This window comes from Camellia sinensis, chromosome 7 (assembly GCF_055761805.1).
Source record: "Camellia sinensis isolate YWXY chromosome 7, ASM5576180v1, whole genome shotgun sequence".
NCBI classification, from domain to species: domain Eukaryota; kingdom Viridiplantae; phylum Streptophyta; class Magnoliopsida; order Ericales; family Theaceae; genus Camellia; species Camellia sinensis.
Window position 1 is genome coordinate 62,907,080 of NC_138967.1, and position 20,857 is coordinate 62,927,936.

Below are 20,857 nucleotides of genomic sequence, written 5' to 3' on the forward strand. Positions count from 1 at the left end.
TCAACTTGATTAAAAAAATATATTTGAAAAAGTTAATTTTTTTATAATTGATTTGATAATTAAAAAAATAAAATATTATAATTTAAATATAAAATTTTATTTTATTAATAATTTTAAGTTATTTTATCTTTACTAATTGTTTTGCAAGGCCATAGTCTCTTTCAAAAAAAAAAAAAAAACAAAAAAACAAAAATACTAATTGGGACAGACACCAATGTATTTGTCCGGGAGCGGGAGCAGGAGCAGCATATCCTCTTTTCCTCTCATTGTAAAAGTTGAGTGCTCATCACACCATCTCCATTCATACTACTACACTTGTCTTTGACTAATACATCTAGAGAGAGAAGCAAGAGAGAGAGAGAGAGAGAGAAATGGCGAAAGTAGGGAGAATGAAGCTGGGATCACAAGGTCTAGAGGTGTCCAAACAGGGACTGGGATGCATGGGGATGTCAGTCGGCTACGGGCCTCCAAAGCCGGAAGAAGACATGATCAAACTCATCCACCACTCCATCAACTCCGGCGTCACTTTCCTTGACACCTCCGACATCTACGGCCCTCACACCAACGAAATCCTCCTCGGCAAGGTCGCCCATATTATTAATTCAATTTCCTACTCTTTGATTTCTATTCATAACAAGTGGTGGAGTTGATCTTAATTTTGATTTTGATTTTGATTTTGATTTTGATGAGCAGGCACTCAAGGGAGGGATGAGAGACAAAGTTGAATTGGCTTCGAAATTTGGGATCGACTTTGCTAACGGAAAGAGAGAGATTCGAGGTGATCCGGGATACGTACGGGCAGCATGTGAGGCGAGCTTGGAGAGGCTGGACATGGATTGCATCGATCTCTATTACCAGCATCGGATTGACACCCGCGTCCCCATTGAAATCACGGTTCAACCCCCCTTCTCTCTCTCTCTCTCTCTCTCTCTCTCTCTCTCTCTCTAATTTGAACATTTTGTCTGTACTTAAAATTATTTAATGTGTTTGGTTTTAATTTTTTTAATTTAATTTTTTGAAAATTAATATTTTATATTTTTAATTTTTTTTAATGCTTTTAAAATTTTAAGTAATTTTTTTGATGCAGATATATTAAAAAATAAAATATTTATAAAAAAATAATAAATATATAAAATTATAAAAAATGTATTGAATCTTTATTTTTATTTTTTTTGTGTTTTTGATATTTAGTGAATTTTTTTAAAAAAATTTCATAAATATTATATTTTTAAATATATTTGTGTTAGGGAAAATTATTTATAAGTCCTATTAGGGAGACTTATGCTACATATGGTCCTATTTAAAAACTTATGTTCCCATAAGTCATGTGGGAAGTTTGTTGACACATTTGATTTCAATATTAGTTGTTAATATTATAAATAATAGTAAAACCATATAGAGAAAATTGAATGTTACTATAGATCATATCTATATAAACGTAACGTATTGTGACACATACATAAACGTAACGTGACACCTGTACATAACGTGACACCTACATAAACGTAACGGCAACATTCAATTTCCTATATAGGAAATTGAATGTTGCCATAGATCATATCTACATAAACGTAACGTAACATGACACCAACATAAACGTAACGTGACACCTATGATCTATGGCAACATTCAATTTCCAATATATGATTTTACTATATAGGAAATTAAATGTTACCATAGATCATGTTTATATGAAACGTAACGTGGCACCAACATAAGTCAGTAACATTTTCATATTCAATTTAAAAAAATAAAAACTCATTAAGTTTGCGAAACGTAACGTGACACGTTACGTTACTGAAAAATCTAGAAATCCCCTAGATGTTGATTTGTGATTATGTATCAATTTTAAGCAGAATATAACAATCCCAATCAAACAATCAAACAATCAAGACAAAGAGACACAACGATTTAACGTGGAAAAAACCACAATTGGACACCTCCAACTGTGATCAAAAAACCACGGGCAACAGCCACAAGAACAATCCACTAAGACGATTTAAAGGAATTACACAGGTATACTCTCAATTACCTAGCGAATCCACAACGCCTAATTGAACCAACCTCTATGTGCCTCTTCCAACCCCATCTTCACCACGGAATTGTCTTTCTGATGAGCCACTCCGGATTCCACCAAAGCTTCAGGCTCGAACTCTTCAGAATCCACAACTGAAGAATAACTCTCTCTTTTGTGTATAACAAACAAACCTTTGATGTACTCTCTTTAGATCATGAGTTGAATACTCAATAAAAATATCAAAGAAAACTAGCAAAATCTCTCCAGATATAAACCTTAAGATCCAAAAATAAGATCTGGCGAAGTTCCATCAATCACCTAGTTTTTGGGAGAAAACCAAGTATTTATAGAGAACCAAAGCAATCCTAATTTCACAAGAAAACCAACTCTTTAATCAAATCTGGAAATCTGGGATCGCGCGGTCCGCTCGAGCGCCCTTTCCCCCGCTCGAGCGGAGACTTCAAATTCTGTGATTGCATACAGGCTCCACGCTCGAGCGTCGGTTTTGCCGCTCGAGCGGCAAATCACACTATCCAGTACTTTTGCAGGCGACTGCAGAGATGCTGAGAGCTTCCAATCCCCGCTCGAGCGCCTGTTTCCCCGCTCGAGCGGGAAGGCCAAAACTGGAAAAACTGGAAAAATATAACATGATCGGACAGGCAACTTTGAATGCATTTTTGCATTTTGCTTCGGGCCGCGAGCTGACCGGGCAGCTCGACCCCCGTAATAATCAGCGAAGTGGCAATCTTGAAAATATTTGCATCACAAACTTCTCTGAAAAGGCTCAATTCGGGTTGGATTCGCATCTAAACACTCATAGCCTCACTGAAATAAATGTGCGAAAATAAATACAACTGAAAGGAGTTTTGTCAAACGGGATTGCCAAGAAATAAAACCTAACAATCTCCCCCTTTGGCAATGCCGTGACAAAACACACCTAACAAATAAAATCCTAAACACCCCAACCCATTACAGCCAACAAAACCAACTTCTTTCTCAAGGTCATGATCTGCAAAATAGTTATTAGTGCCACAATCTCCAAAACAACAATTAGTCCCACAAGAGTATATGAAAAAGCAAGAGACATATGACATGATTATCTTGAAACATGAGATGAAAAACATGAATAGATGAAAACTAAGACTCATGAAAAACAACTCTCAAACAACAAAAGCAAGATCATAAACCACACAAGCAATGATATGACGATGTAAATACCATGAACATACAAGAAGGGCAAATAATGCATAGTAACATGCAAAACATATAGCCAATCTCCCTTATCAAACATATCAAAGTGTTCATGCTAAACAAACTCTTGCAATGATAAACCAAACTTCCTTACCAACCCAAATCAAGATGAATCAAACTCCCCCTCACTAAAAGCAACCACAAACACTGAAAACAGCGAACAAGAAGAAATCGACAAAAATAATATGGTGGAGCAATCCAGAAATTTCAGAATAGTACCTTAAAACACATAAGATTATCCAAGAAGCACCATTACAAGAAAACACAATGTGCACAGTCTGTAGAAAATTCCTCATGAAAGAAAGTGATGCATTATGTGAAAAGCATAGATCCCATGAGAAAAGTGTGTGTGTGAAACTTGAAGTTCGACAAATACTAGATTCAATCCTAGTAGTGATATGAAAGCCGGACCTCTGACAAGAGAATCTTAAGCACGACAAAGGAAAGTCAAACCACTAGGAATCAAGGGGTATTTGGTGAGTAAAGGCGGAGGCTCCCCCTCAATCAATGAATCTTTTTCCTTTTTTTTTTTTTCTTTCTTATGCACATTTTTTTCTTTCTTTTGCATATTTTGTCTTCTTCTCTTTCTTTTTCTTTTTCTTTTTCTTTTTCTTTTTCTTTTTCTTTTGCACAATCATTGGTGGCTGACACGTCAAGAGTATGGAAACCGAACCAGAGAAGCATGGATATAATAAGGATGGCCTGGTTGGTGGCTCTGAGGTAGCCTTTTCCTCATGGCTAGACTGCAAAGAATAGAGGGGAAAGCCATGGAGGTGCAAAAAGATGGTAGGTGGTTAAGAGACTCAACATCACCCATGATATGCTAGTATAGGTCAATTCCTCTAGAAAAGCAAAAGATACAATGCCAGAAGTCCAAAAATAAATAATCACTAAGGCGGAAGACTCCAAAATTTGCTAATCCAAGAGTGTGTACAGAATGAGACATACTAATCAAAGAACACACACTCCAAAATGAGTAATGACCACAGAAAGCACACACATATTAACATGTAATGGATATTCTTATCAAATCCAATATGCACCAAGGACCACTCAAAAATTTCAAGCTTGCAAAACCATACTAAGAAAATCTTTTTGGTTTTTTTTTTTTTTTCTTAACCAAAGTAAGACAAAAAACAAACAAGCACACATTAAAAGACCCGAAAAAAAAACACACAAAAACCTATAAACTAAAACGACCAAACAAATTAACACAAGTCAACTTTTCTCACCCAAATCTTTTTGGTCTTAACAAAATCAGGTCTAGCGGTCTTGGTAAATGTCGCGGTGTTGTGAACACCCTCATGAATCTAGGTATTCCGCTTAGACATGTAAGGCTGTCTCCTAACCCAAAAAGTATTCAAATTTCTACCCTTTTGAGACACTTTCCCATGCAACTTATAACAATAAGGGCGAATATGACCATGCATACCACAATGATGACAAATAAAAATAGGGTGTACCTTCTTTTCTTTTACCTTACCAACTCTAGGGAGTTTGAGAAGTCTTTCCTCTCGTTGAATCTTTTGTCCTCCCTTTCCTTGAGTTCTTGTATCATAAGATGAGGAGGCACTCTGTTTTTGCTCTTTCTTACCACCAAAGCCAATGCCACTCTTGTCACAACTCATGTGTTGAGACCCAATGATATTGTAACGCCCTCAAAAATAACCCATTATATATATCATTGACATGCATTACTTAAAGAAAACAATATATTAATTCATTCATCAGAGTATTACTAAATAAAGCATTACATGTAACATTGAATAAAATGCCTTACAGGCTTACATCTTTCCAAGCCAACACTTGGATACAAAAATATGAGTTCTAACTCAAAACAAGAAAAGCCCTAGGCTTGAATGTTTACATGTACTAATAAATAAAGACAATTAACTAAAGGTAGTCTTCTTCAAACCAGAAGCCAAACCCTCCCAAGCTAAGTCCTTGGAGGTAGTTTATCACCTGAACCTGAAAATGATGTTCCCATAAAGGGTGAGCCACAGCCCAGTAGAAATATACTAAACCACTTATAAGCAATGAATAAAGCAATAGTATTCAACAGATGGTTAACCAAGATAATCAATTACTTCATTTTACAATCTCATGACACTATTGTCTAAGATACGTTTTACTTTCCAATTTTATCAACATGGCTCAGAACTTGGCCAAACTTACAACAGTGAATCACATATATAATATTCACATCCTTCCAATATCAACAAACAAATGAGACTCAAGCTCAAATCAAACACTTCATACTTCCAGATTGATACACATTTTAGTGCTGTATCAATAAAACACTTCTATATAAATAAGCACACATAAAAGTGATGCTAATGGAGTCCATCCCCTATCTCCTCCCAAACAAAATCCGGTTTAGAGGTCCATCCCCTATCTTCCCCTAAACCGTGGAGTACATCCCCTATCTCCTCCCACACACAAAACAATGTATGCAAATGCAATGCTCAATCAATACACGTATTTTCTGTATCAATGCCATAGTCAAAATTAATGACTTAACCAATGTGATTAGTTTCAGTTATTCCTAATCCACATGCAATGTCTACAACAATCACGACTATCCTCCACCGATAGCCCAAAACAGTTATTTCTAAACTGAAAATAACTATGTCAACAATTCAATAGACAAATGATACCAATTACCCAATTACGCCATTTAATCAATGAATTCCATGAATTTAACTCTCTTTTCCCAATTCCATGAATTACTTATACAAATTAATTCAATAATACAACTAGGGTTTTTCCCAAAATTTATCAAGTATCCCCAACATGTTAAAATACCAAAACTTAGAACAAAACCTATATAATGGAGTAGGAAATCCCTACCTCAAAGAAAACAACCCAAATGGAGAAGATAGAGATGAATGCCCAAATTCCAATGTGCTCCAAATCACCAATTGTTCATATTAGAATGAAGCCCAAGCCGCCCTCTATCTTTCTTACAAAGAACTTAAGATGGATTCACACTAGAAGTAGATGAACACCTAAAGAGAAGATGAGTTTTGAGGGAGAGAAGTCGGACCTAGGGTTTAGAACCAAAAAGAATAAGAAAAGACTGATCAAAACCCGCTACTGGGTATATAAACTGGACAGGCTTGCTCGAGCGAAGACTTTGTCGCTCGAGCGACCAGACACAGAGAAACTACGCTCGAGCCAAGGAAGCCTTGCTCGAGCCAACAACTCAAAAGCTCGCTCGAGCGAAAGAAAGCTCGATCGAGCGAAGAACTCAAACCCTCAGGTCTGCAACAAGACACACGCTCGAGCGAAGGAACTATTGCTCGAGCGAAGGACGAACTAACTCGCTCGAGCCAAGAATGAACAGCTACAGGTCCAAAACAAACGCAACCATTCGCTCGAGCGAACAACTCCTCGCTCGAGCGAAGAACCAAAAACCTGGACAGCAACACTTGGTTCCTAAACCCAACCAACCTGAAACAAACCTGCCCAACACATCCTATAATTCCAAATGAGAAAATAAGGGACAACAACAACAATTATACAATGACAGAATCTACGGAACCTAAGTCCGGATACAATAATCAAGTGGGAAAAGACCGGGGTCGCTATAACCTCCCCCCCTTCAAAGAATTTCGTCCCCGAAATTAAGCATAAGTTTTTGAAAACAATTTTTTTTTTTCATTAGTAAACATCTTAACCCAAAACTGGTCATTTCATCTCTTTATCAAGAGGCATCTCATATTAAATATATAACACAACATAAATCTCAACCTGTATCATTATTATGCATTATTCCTTTCAATGTTAACAATCCCCATATCATATTCAATTGCATGATATATATAACACACTCAGCAATGTAATCAACATATGCAATGCTATACTAAACTTCTATAATGAAGTAAGTTTCAAGATACACCCATTTACCAAAACATACTCAACGTTTTACAACTTAAGACATATGTAAAGTTCTTAAGTTCAACAACATTACAAAATCTAAATACAAGATTACAAATGAATAAACATGTTCGGGTATTTTTCGCGGACTTCCAATTCACGCTCCCAAGTGGCTTCCTCCACTCCATGATGTTTCCACAAAACTTTTACCAAAGGGATGGTCTTGCCTCGCAAAACTTGATCCCGCCTATCCAATACCCGAACCGGTCTCTCCTCATACGAGACATCCTCATCAACCACTAAATCGGTCCAATCCAACACATGTGATGGATCCGGCTCATACTTCCGAAGCATACTCACATGAAACACGTCATGTACTCCGGACAACTGCGGCGGCAAAGCTAAACGATAAGCAGCCTCGCCAATCCTCTCAAGGATCTCAAACGGACCAATGAACCGAGGGGAAAACTTCCCACTCTTCCCAAACCTCATTAAACCCCGTCTAGGTGATATCTTCAGAAAGACATGATCACCCACCGCAAACACCAAGGGTCTCCTCCTACGGTCGGCATAAGATTTCTGACGACTCTGTGCTGTAACAAGCCTCTTACGGATAAGCTCAACTTTCTCCGTCGTTTCTCTCACTAACTCAGGACCCAACAGAGGTGCATCACCCACCTCAGCCCAACACACAGGAGATCTACACGGTCGGCCATACAAGGCCTCAAATGGTGCCATACCGATACTAGATTGGAAACTGTTGTTATAGGCAAACTCCACCAACGGCAAGTGCCTCTCCCACGACCCACTAAAATCTAGAACACAACCCCGAAGCATATCCTCAAGTATCTGAATAGTACGCTCGGACTGTCCATCAGTCTGAGGATGATAAGCCGTGCTAAAGGTCAACTTAGTGCCTAAGGCACTCTGCAAACTCTGCCACAACCTGGCAGTAAAACGAGGATCTCTATCTGAGACGATCGTCACTGGGACCCCGTGCAATCTCACTATGTCCCGAATATACAAGTCGGCAAGATGATCCACCGTATCTCTCACGCGCATAGGAATAAAGTGCGCCGACTTAGTCAACCGGTCTACAACCACCCAAATAGCATCACTACCCCGCTGAGTCCTCGGAAGACCTACAACGAAGTCCATAGTGACATGCTCCCACTTCCACTCGGCAATAGGCAAGGGTTGCAACAAACTCGCTGGCCTCTGATGCTCGGCCTTCACTTGCTGGCAAGTAAGGCACTTAGATACGAAAGCTACCACATCTCTCTTCATACCCTGCCACCAAAACTGGCGACCCAAATCCTGATACATCTTAGTGCCTCCCGGATGCACCGCAAGGCGTGAATGATGAAACTCTCGGAGTACCTCCTCTCGGCAAGACTCCGGCACAAACAGACGGTCTCGGTATCTCACACTCAGGTCGGAATACACCGTCAAACCCTTCTCAACCTTCCCACCGGAAATCTTCTCACGGAGAGATTCTACCTCAAAGTCACCTCTCTGAGCCTCTAACACTCGAGTCACAAGTGAAGGCTGTGCAATAACGGAAAACAAGGCCGCAGCCTCAACGGATTCGCCCAGAAGTAAATCAAACTCCCCAAGTGCACCCAACATCTCCCATTCTCGGATGGCTATACTAGCTATGACACCAACAGGTTTTCTGCTAAGGGCATCGGCCACCACATTGGCCTTTCCCGGATGATAATGCAACTCAAAGTCATAATCCTCTATGAACTCCATCCACCTCCTCTATCTCAAGTTCAAATCTTTCTGTGCAAACAAATATTTCAGACTCTTATGATCCGAGAATACCTCAAATTTCTCACCATAAAGATAATGCCTCCAAATCTTCAAGGCAAATATAACAGCTGCTAACTCTAGATCATGCGTAGGGTAATTCTGCTCGTGAATTTTCAACTGACGTGAGCCATAGGCAACTGCTTTCCCCTCTTGCATTAACACACAACCCAGACCCTCTCGTGAGGCGTCACAATAGACTGTATAACCCAACCCTCTCTCTGGAATAATCAATACTGGAGCGGTGGTCAGTCTAACTTTCAACTCCTGAAACGACTTTTCACAAGTCTCACTCCATACAAATTTGACTCCCTTCCGAGTCAATCTAGTCAAAGGCGAAGCTAATCTGGAGAAATCTTTCACAAACCGACGGTAATACCCAGCTAATCCCAGAAAACTGCGGATCTCAAATACACTCTTAGGCTGTGCCCAATCCTGCACCGCCTCCACCTTAGATGTATCAACAGACACTCCTTCCCCGGATACCACGTGGCCTAAGAATTTGACTTCCCTCAGCCAGAACTCACACTTCCCAAACTTGGCATACAGCCTATGGACTCTAAGTATCTCAAGCACCACCCTCAAGTGTGACTCATGCTCCTCCTCAGAAGGCGAATAGATAAGGATGTCGTCCACAAAAACGACTACAAACCGATCCAAGAATTCCCGGAAGATCCGGTTCATCAAGTCCATAAAGACTGCCGGTGCATTGGTGAGCCCAAATGGCATCACCAGAAACTCATAATGGCCATACCGCGTACGGAATGCCGTCTTCGGAATATCCTCCTCTCTGACCCTCAATTGGTGGTAACCTGATCTCAAGTCTATCTTAGAGAAACAACGGGAACCCTTCAACTGGTCAAACAGATCATCTATACGAGGCATAGGGTACTTATTCTTAACCGTAGCCCGATTCAATTTTCGGTAATCTATACACAGTCTCAAAGCACCACCTTTCTTTTTAACAAAGAGGGCTGGTGCTCCCCACGGCGAAACACTAGGACGAATAAAACCCTTATCTAGCAACTCCTGGAGCTGAATCTTCAACTCAACTAACTCGGCTGGGGCAAAACGATAAGGTGCCATAGAAATCGGCGCCGTGCCGGGCACCAGGTCAATAGAGAACTCAATCTCTCGATGCGGTGGCAAACCAACAAGATCCTCGGGAAAGACGTCCAAGTACTCACAAACCACTCTTGGCAACACAATCTGAGTCTCATTATCCTCACTAATCGAAAGGTTAGCAAGTAGCCCACTAAGCTCACTCCGACCTCGCGGAACATACCCCGGTGGCAACACATCACCAACCCGGTCTCCCAGAAAATGAAAATACTCTCCGCTCACGGTACAACAAGTGACCCTCTGGCGGTAGCAATCAATAACTGCCCGATATGACGATAACCAGTCCATACCCAAAATAACATCGAAACCCCTCATAGGCATAACTACAAAGGAAAATGGGATTCTATGATAATCAACCTCTATATCACAACCCCTAACACCTTGTTTTAAAATCAATTCACCCCCAAGAGGTGATACCACACAAATAGGAGATGCTAACTGTGCTAACTCCAACTCCAAAACAGATGCAAATGCAGCAGACACAAAGGAATGAGACGCACCCGTATCAATCAAAACATTAGCAACCGAGTTGCAAAACAAAAAGGTACCTCTCACAACTGATGGTGCTGGCACAAGATCCTGCGCGGTAACAGCATACACGCGCCCAGACGACCTCTGATCAACTTGCTCAACCCTAGGAGCATAAGATTGCTGCACCGACTGAGACGATGAAGCCCCGCCCTGATTGGCCCTCGAGGCCTGACCCGACTGAGCTGGCTGCTGACCCTAAGTCGGCCTCAAACCAGATGCACCAGATGTGCCACCCAACTGCGGGCAATACCTCTTCATATGCCCTGGCTGACCACACTGAAAACACGAGAGTGGCTGACCTCTACCCTGACTCTGGCTCTGAGATCGAGCCGAAGAAGATGCTGCTCTCTGAACTCCTCCCCTCTGAGGACAAACTGGAGACTTGTGGCCCAGCTGGCCACACTTGAAATAGGTAATGTCTCCCTGACTGCCTTTCCCCGAACTAACACTCGGTACAGGAAAAGTCGATCTAGAAAAGCTACCCTGAGACTGCTGGGGATTAAAACCCTTCTGTCTCCTACCATCATTCTGACCATCCTGACTCCTCTTGGAGCCCTTCTGCCCTTCCTCCTCCTCCTGCATCATGATTTCCATGTGGGCTGCAACATCAACCATACGCCCATAATCCCAAATCATAGTTCCCCCAACTCTCAGCTTGAGGCCACGCCTCAACTTCTTCTCAAACTCAATACAACGGCGTTCCTCAGACGCCACCAACTCAGGTGCAAACCTGGACAAACTAGTGAATGCAGCCTCAAATTCGGCCACTGAAGAACTCGCCTGCTTAAGCTGACAAAACTGATCTCGCAGCTTCTCCCTGACTGCTGGAGATAAGAACTTCTCCTGGAAAGCATTCACAAAAGCCTCCCACGTACCTCCTATACGCCCCTTAGTAAACTTCCACCACTGACCTGCATCCCCCTTCAACTGGAAAGATGCCAAGGTCACTCTCAACCCCTCGTCTTCAATGCCAAGCATCTCAAACGTCTTCGTTGTCTGTTCGAGCCATTCATCTGCCTTAAGCGGCTCTTTAGGATCACCCACAAATTCATCCGGATTAGACCGGAAGAACTCCCTCTTCAGAAAGGAAGGTCCTGCATCAGCAGCAACAACCTGAGCTTGATTCTCAGCTCTGAGAATGCCTACTGACTCCCTGAATGCTCCTGCTATCTCTCGAGCTAAAGCGCCCATAGCCTGCTGGCCTACTGGCTCGGCCACATTAGCCTGGCCAATTCCCTCCTGAACTGCCGGAATCTCTTCTGGCACAGGCACCTCCTGCCTACCCGGCCTACCACGCCTACCGCGTCCTCGTCCTGACATCCTAATAAAGGAAACAGAGACATTAGCACATTAATAAATGTGCCGAAGCTAAACACTCGCGTCCTAATGCAATGGACAACAATAATACATTCCACGTAAGCACATAATCACATAAGCACCTACGAATTTCATTCCCGGATAATGATAGTCCCAATGCGTTACTATAGTTCCGGTTGGAAGCAGCAGTGATCAAGTGCCTTTCCAACAAGACTACTAGAAACTCAAGGGTCCAATCAACATCCTAGAAACTACATTCCATACCCACATAATCACATAAACATGTTATCACATAAGCATATAACATTACACTAAGTCTCTATCAAACGAGACGAACCCAATGTGATACTAATCACTTCCCACGTACCCAAAGTATTCAAACCCGGTACGCTCTGATACCAAGTTGTAACGCCCTCAAAAATAACCCATTATATATATCATTGACATGCATTACTTAAAGAAGACAATATATTAATTCATTCATCAGAGTATTACTAAATAAAGCATTACATGTAACATTGAATAAAATGCCTTACAGGCTTACATCTTTCCAAGCCAACACTTGGATACAAAAATATGAGTTCTAACTCAAAACAAGAAAAGCCCTAGGCTTGAATGTTTACATGTACTAATAAATAAAGACAATTAACTAAAGGCAGTCTTCTTCAAACCAGAAGCCAAACCCTCCCAAGCTAAGTCCTTGGAGGTAGTTTATCACCTGAACCTGAAAATGATGTTCCCATAAAGGGTGAGCCACAGCCCAGTAGAAATATACTAAACCACTTATAAGCAATGAATAAAGCAATAGTATTCAACAGATGGTTAACCAAGATAATCAATTACTTCATTTTACAATCTCATGACACTATTGTCTAAGATACGTTTTACTTTCCAATTTTATCAACATGGCTCAGAACCTGGCCAAACTTACAACAGTGAATCACATATATAATATTCACATCCTTCCAATATCAACAAACAAATGAGACTCAAGCTCAAATCAAACACTTCATACTTCCAGATTGATACACATTTTAGTGCTGTATCAATAAAACACTTCTATATAAATAAGCACACATAAAAGTGATGCTAATGGAGTCCATCCCCTATCTCCTCCCAAACAAAATCCGATTTAGAGGTCCATCCCCTATCTTCCCCTAAACCGTGGAGTACATCCCCTATCTCCTCCCACACACAAAACAATGTATGCAAATGCAATGCTCAATCAATACACGTATTTTCTGTATCAATGCCATAGTCAAAATTAATGACTTAACCAATGTGATTAGTTTCAGTTATTCCTAATCCACATGCAATGTCTACAACAATCACGACTATCCTCCACCGATAGCCCAACACAGTTATTTCTAAACTGAAAATAACTATGTCAACAATTCAATAGACAAATGATACCAATTACCCAATTACGCCATTTAATCAATGAATTCCATGAATTTAACTCTCTTTTCCCAATTCCATGAATTACTTATACAAATTAATTCAATAATACAACTAGGGTTTTTCCCAAAATTTATCAAGTATCCCCAACATGTTAAAATACCAAAACTTAGAACAAAACCTATATAATGGAGTAGGAAATCCCTACCTCAAAGAAAACAACCCAAATGGAGAAGATAGAGATGAATGCCCAAATTCCAATGTGCTCCAAATCACCAAATGTTCAGATTAGAATGAAGCCCAAGCCGCCCTCTATCTTTCTTACAAAGAACTTAAGATGGATTCACACTAGAAGTAGATGAACACCTAAAGAGAAGATGAGTTTTGAGGGAGAGAAGTCAGACCTAGGGTTTAGAACCGAAAAGAATAAGAAAAGACTGATCAAAACCCGCTGCTGGGTATATAAACTGGACAGGCTCGCTCGAGCGAAGACTTTGTCGCTCGAGCGACCAGACACAGAGAAACTACGCTCGAGCCAAGGAAGCCTTGCTCGAGCCAATAACTCAAAAGCTCGCTCGAGCGAAAGAAAGCTCGATCGAGCGAAGAACTCAAACCCTCAGGTCTGCAACAAGACACACGCTCGAGCGAAGGAACTATTGCTCGAGCGAAGGACGAACTAACTCGCTCGAGCGAAGAAAATCTCGCTCGAGCCAAGAATGAACAGCTACAGGTCCAAAACAAACGCAACCATTCGCTCGAGCGAACAACTCCTTGCTCGAGCGAAGAACCAAAAACCTGGACAGCAACACTTGGTTCTTAAACCCAACCAACCTGAAACAAACCTGCCCAACACATCCTATAATTCCAAATGAGAAAATAAGGGACAACAACAACAATTATACAATGATAGAATCTACAGAACCTAAGTCCGGATACAATAATCAAGTGGGAAAAGACCGGGGTCGCTATAGATATCCTCCAAAGTCTTTGATCCTTTGTTCCAAAGCCCAATGGTAGCCATAGCACACTTGAGCTCTTCCTCTTTCTTGACCATTAGTTCTTCTAAAGCAACTTGTGATATCTCAAGAGATTCAATCTTTTCTTCATACATGGCATGGGTTTGCAGCAGCTCATTCCTCTCTGTCTCACAAGTCAACAGTTTTGCACAAAGAACTTGTTGATCATCAGCTATCTTGATGGCATTGATCCTAGCCTCGGAAATCTCCTCCTTAAGTTTGACATTCTCACATTCACATGCTTTGAGTTTCTTTGTGAGTTTGTCATTGAATTTGAATAACTTAAGAGACTCCTTATACAACTTCTCATAAGCTTGCTCAAGCTCTTCATTATCACTCTCCGAGGATTCATCATTAACCGATCTCTTTGAATCCATTATCACAAATCAAACAAGATCTCGTTCTAAAAGAATGTTTTTTTTAAAAAAAAAAAAAATAGAACGACCCGCTCTGATACCAAGTGAAAAATCTAGAAATCCCCTAGATGTTGATTTGTGATTATGTATCAATTTTAAGCAGAATATAACAATCCCAATCAAACAATCAAACAATCAAGACAAAGAGACACAACGATTTAACGTGGAAAAAACCACAATTGGACACCTCCAACTGTGATAAAAAAACCACGAGCAACAGCCACAAGAACAATCCACTAAGACGATTTAAAGGAATTACACAGGTATACTCTCAATTACCTAGCGAATCCACAACGCCTAATTGAACCAACCTCTATGTGCCTCTTCCAACCCCATCTTCACCACGGAATTGTCTTTCTGATGAGCCACTCCAGATTCCACCAAAGCTTCAGGCTCGAACTCTTCAGAATCCACAACTGAAGAATAACTCTCTCTTTTGTGTATAACAAACAAACCTTTGATGTACTCTCTTTAGATCATGAGTTGAATACTCAATAAAAACATCAAAGAAAACTAGCAAAATCTCTCCAGATATAAACCTTAAGATCCAAAAATAAGATCTGGAGAAGTTCCATCAATCACCTAGTTTTTGGGAGAAAACCAAGTATTTATAGAGAACCAAAGCAATCCTAATTTAACAAGAAAACCAACTCTTTAATCAAATCTGGAAATCTGGGATCGCACGGTCCGCTCGAGCGCCCTTTCCCCCGCTCGAGCGGAGACTTCAAATTCTGTGATTTCATACAGGCTCCACGCTCGAGCGTCGGTTTTGCCGCTCGAGCGGCAAATCACACTATCCAGTACTTTTGCAGGCGACTGCAGAGATGCTGAGAGCTCGACCCCCGTAATAATCAGCGAAGTGGCAATCTTGAAAATATTTGCATCACAAACTTCTCTGAAAAGGCTCAATTCGGGTTGGATTCGCATCTAAACACTCATAGCCTCACTGAAATAAATGTGCGAAAATAAATACAACTGAAAGGAGTTTTGTCAAACGGGATTGCCAAGAAATAAAACCTAACAGTTACGTTTCGTTTCATTTATGTAGGTGTCACGTTACGTTTATATAGGTGTCACGTTACGTTACGTTTATGTAAGTGTCACGTCACGTTACGTTTATGTAGAATCTTGTGGAATACATCTCTATCTAAATAAGACTTGAGACTCTATAAGAAATTACACAAGACTTAGCCTAGTATAAGTGTATGAAAAAGGACTTGTAAATAAGTTTCCCTTTATGTTAAGTATATCTAAAAATTAAAAAGAATATTAAAAAAATTAGTGAAAAAAAAAAACATAAGAAATAAAAAAATTCAATTTTTTGAAAAGTAAATCTTAAAAAAATCAATCAAAAAATTCACATACAGGTCCGATGCAAACATTAGGTTTTCTTTGATTCAATCCTCATTTTTAAAATAAACAAAATTGTATTTCACAATTCGTGTTACGGTTTTATATTTACAGATCCGATTAGAACCGAACTAAATCGTCTAAATATATATTAAATTATTTATTCAAGTAACTCATTATTATCTCACACACACACACACACACACACACACACACACACACACATATATATAGGCAATTTGAGAGTAAAATTATAAATCGAATGGCAGATTAACAGATTGGCGGATTGGCAAATTGTGATTTGAGTAGTTTTGGACGGATTGGCGGATTGAAGAATATTTTAACTAATTATCAAGCATTTGCATAATATATAACATTAATTTATATAATATTTTTTTATATATATAACCCAAACTAATTTTGCATAATCTTTTTCATGTATACGACTACTAATTTGTAATAAATTTCACATATTAAATTTCCTTCATACTCATTTTTAATTTGATATTTCATTATAGGTTAAAAATATATATATGTATTAATTATAGCCGAGTGTAGCAGTTTCGAAAACAGTTTATAAGTTTTAAAATTTAGACCGCGTTTAGCGGATAGAGCGATTTGACTAATGCAGTGTGATTTTAACGAATTGGGCAGTATTTTGTACAACTCTCTCTCTATATATACGTAATTTGTAATCTTTTACTTTTGCAATCATGTTTTTTATAGTGGTATAACTAGTTTTATAAGTCGTTGGTTATGAATAATATTTTGTGAAGGGAAACACTAGGGTACATCCTGTGTATCATATGCATAATTTTAAACTTTATGAGTCATAACTAAAAAAAATGTCACAATATGGAGTATAATTACAGATCTCATGAGTTATAATTAAAATAATATTATAACTGAAGAAAAAAAAATGGTTATAACTAAAGAAGAAAATGACATAAGCAGTGTGCAAATGATACAACTCTTTCAAAGGTGTGTATATTACAATTTTCCTTTTGTGAATGATGATAAAGTTTTTAAAAATCGTAATTTTAAATCGAACCAAACTAAACCATGGTTTAATTGCTCAGCCTCTTTTGTTTGTAAGATTTTCATAATTTAGTTTGGTTCCAAATTTCACAAAATTGGGTTTTTGGCATATGGTTTTTTTTTGGCTAAAATAGTCAAAAAGACAAAATACAAAATCACATCTCTCTAAGTTTTATATGTTTTTTCATTAAAATTAAAAAAACAACTAAAATAGTCAATTTCTAAACAAGCTCCAAGTAATAGTTCTGTTTGGTTTTCTCCTAAACTGAACCAATCCAAATTATGCTCATCCCTAGTGTCTCTCATGAAGTGTGCCTGTAGAAACAATCGACAGTAATTTGGACAGAAGAACCAAATTGAAACTAAATTAAATCAAAGTAAAATTTGAGTCAAACTATAGCAGTAAAAAGTGTATTTTACCCAAGTTAATAATGCCTATGTTTGGGAAGTGGTTTTTGGGGCTTTTTTCCAGCTAAAATTGCCACAAAAAACAAAATAGGTTTTTTAGCCTAATAAAACAAAACATCACATCCAACCCATAATCATTACATTCTTTCTCTCACAAAAAAACCAAAAAAGCCAAAAAAGCCAAAAGTCCCTTTCAAACCAAGCTTTTTAGCCCTAGGCCAAAATAGCCAAAAAGTCAACCCACTTTCCAAACGAAGCCAATATATATTGATACACTTTTGTTTGTGTTTGTTTTAGTATTATGTTATAGTTTACATTTCCAATTGAGAGCTAGCTATTCTCTCAGTCAATGTTGTCTAGTTTGCCTTTCTACTGTGATATGGTATTTTGCCAGCCTTTTGGTGATGATGATGATGTCAAATTTGAAAATATATGACATTCTTCCCTATTTTTTGTTGTCGGGTGTTCCTACTTCAGCTCTTCACTTTTAGTTACTAGCATTTGTGTTTCTTCAATGAATTCTATACCCAATTGCCATCCATAGTCATCGATGAGTATAAATTGCTTCAATTAACATGACAAGATTTGCAGTTCCACTTGCATGATAAAGCTTATATCGTACCTTCGGTTGTGCCAAATTTGCCTCATGAATTGGTCCATCGTAAATTAATTAATTCCATTTTGTTTTTTCAATTTGTAAATGAGATAGTTCAAATTTGTGTAGCTGTTCAACGGAATAACATTGAATCTTTCATATCTAGTTTAAAATTATTATATATTCTAATAGAAAAGACTGAATTTAAAAACTCGTAAAGAGAGAAGGGCTTTGTCAACTTGTGGTGTTACATGTTTTCAGCCAAACAAATCTAATTATCTAACTTTTGTAGATATTCAAATTATATTCTGGGGCCAAATTCACATTGTGGGTGTTTGGGAAGTGGGCTTTTTTAATTGTAGGATATTATTGGAGAAATTTTTTTTTGTGTTTGGAAAGATAGTTGGGTTTTTTTTGTAATTGGATGTGATGTTTGTGAGAGAAAAAGTGATATGATTATGGGGTTTGATGTGATATTTTGTTTGGATTTGTTTTTTTTGATTTTGTAACCAATTTGTCTTTTAGTGAAAAAAAACCAAAAAAAATCCTTCCCAAACACCCCAATTATTGGGATGACCAAACAGGCCCTTGCTGATTTATCTAGTTTTCTTAAACCCATTTGGGTTTTGTTCTATACTTTACTTGGGGAGATGACATCAAATAAAATCCATTGGAGAACTGGATTTATGTAGCTGATCCCAAGTAATTAGGACAGGCTTGAGTTGAGTTCTGGCTCAACTCACCACCGTGCTGCAATTTTTTAAAACAATTGGAATCAATTAAGCCAATAAAAAAGTAAAAACGCCCATGTTTGGAGATCAATTACCCATGAAGGCAAACCACACTCTTTGGATTACGATCAACGTGCACTCTTTCTTACGTTAAGCATGCATCCAAATTGTTTGATCATATACCAACATTATGCTGTGGTAGAGTAGGATGATAATCTTGTTTCTACTTCCCTTCCTCTTTACATATACATGTTTCTGCATGTCTCCAAAATGATTTACTTGTTTTTTTCTTTGATTCTTCTTTTTGTAACCCATCTTTTCACCAGATGGGAGAACTCAAGAAACTGGTTGAAGAGGGTAAAATAAAGTACATTGGTCTATCTGAGGCCTCTCCTTCAACAATCAGAAGAGCTCACGCTGTTCATCCAATTACATCAATACAATTGGAATGGTCTTTATGGACAAGAGATGTGGAGGAAGAAATAGTTCCTACTTGCAGGTGAGGCGTCTATTCTGCTAATTGACATTTTAGGGAATAACAAGAAATCCAAATTGCTAATTTGATATCCGTGGTGATTATTCAGAGAACTTGGCATTGGGATTGTCGCATACAGTCCTTTAGGAAGAGGATTTTTATCATCAGGTCCCAAGCTTGTTGAGAAATTTGCAAATGAAGACTTCCGAAAGGTTTGTGCAATGTTAATGTCATCATAACATTGTTGTGAATAGTCTTGACTTTCTCTCTTCGTGCAAACTGTAGAAAAGTAATCGATGTTATAAGCTGATAAAATACACCATGTTTTCTAAAAGTGAGGAGCGCTTGTTGGTGAAAGTTTCATATATAAAACTTATTAAAGTCCTATTCTGAAATTGTAATTTTATAGCATGTCAGTTGTATGTTTTCTGCTTCTTTGGGCATAAATTACTTTTGCGCTTCTTGGATTTTGTATTAAACTACATTCCGGTGAACTTTGTCAACATGTGTAACTATTCAATGAAAAACTTTTCTCTTTTATCTTTTGGCACGAATTTTTTATAGTGAATGTAGTTACGTTTATTTCGTCCTTCAAACTCTCTTAATCCATTGGGAAAACAGGCATTGTGTTGGGTTGTGATGCAACTTCAGAGCATGTTTTACGTGATCAATCTCTGTATGGCGGATTCACAGTTCTGATGCTGAATCATGTATTTCATTTAATTTTTATTTTCTATTTTTTATTTTTTTGCAGCATCTACCAAGGTTCCAGCCGAAGAATATGGAGCATAACAAAAACATGTTTGTTTGAGCGAGTTAATGAAATAGCAGAGAAGAAGGGGTGCACCCCAGGGCAGCTAGCATTGGCATGGGTTCATCACCAAGGGAGTGACGTGTGTCCAATTCCCGGCACCACCAAGATTGCAAACTTGGATCAGAACATTGGAGCTTTGTTGGTAAAACTAACACCGGAAGAAATGTCTGAACTTGAATCCATTGCATCAGCTGATAAAGTTAAGGGAGATAGGTATGGGGAGGGCCTGACTACTTGGAAGAATTCAGACACCCCACCCTTGTCCTCATGGACATCTTAAGAAATACATCTTTCACTTGTGTTGGTTGCTCCTTTGGAGTTGTAAAAGAACTTGGTTTTGTGATCCTCTGTTTTTGGAGTGTGTGTAATCTATATTTGGTTTTTATGTGAGACCATGTTGAGTGTGATGTGAGCAGGGAAGGGACCTTCATTTTGTCCATCACCATTGGAGCTATAAATAAAAGGAGTTAAAATTTCTGTGGTTAATTTTATGGTTGGTTAAATTACACTTACTTCTATTAACGTTTGAAGAAAATATATCAAGGCTTCAAATTTTATGCTTCCTAAAAGTTTTAATTCAAATAACACATTTGTTCTATTTATTAGTTATTTGTTTATGGATCGAGAAATGACCAAATGAATTATGGGAACAAATCAAATGTAGATTGTTGTGCGAAAAGTCCGTAG

At 38.7% G+C, this 20,857-nt stretch overlaps 1 protein-coding gene across 1 annotated transcript; it reads left to right on the plus strand.

Moving 5' to 3' along the window:
* The first annotated feature begins 206 nt into the window (after window positions 1-206).
* Window positions 207-20,656, plus strand: LOC114323561 (putative aldo-keto reductase 2). Its single transcript, XM_082881630.1, is given in 6 exon segments — window positions 207-584; window positions 694-894; window positions 19,208-19,380; window positions 19,466-19,568; window positions 20,111-20,155; window positions 20,157-20,656. Coding segments are annotated over 6 exon segments (1,029 nt in total). The 5' UTR covers window positions 207-371; the 3' UTR covers window positions 20,451-20,656.
* The last annotated feature ends 201 nt before the right edge of the window (window positions 20,657-20,857 follow it).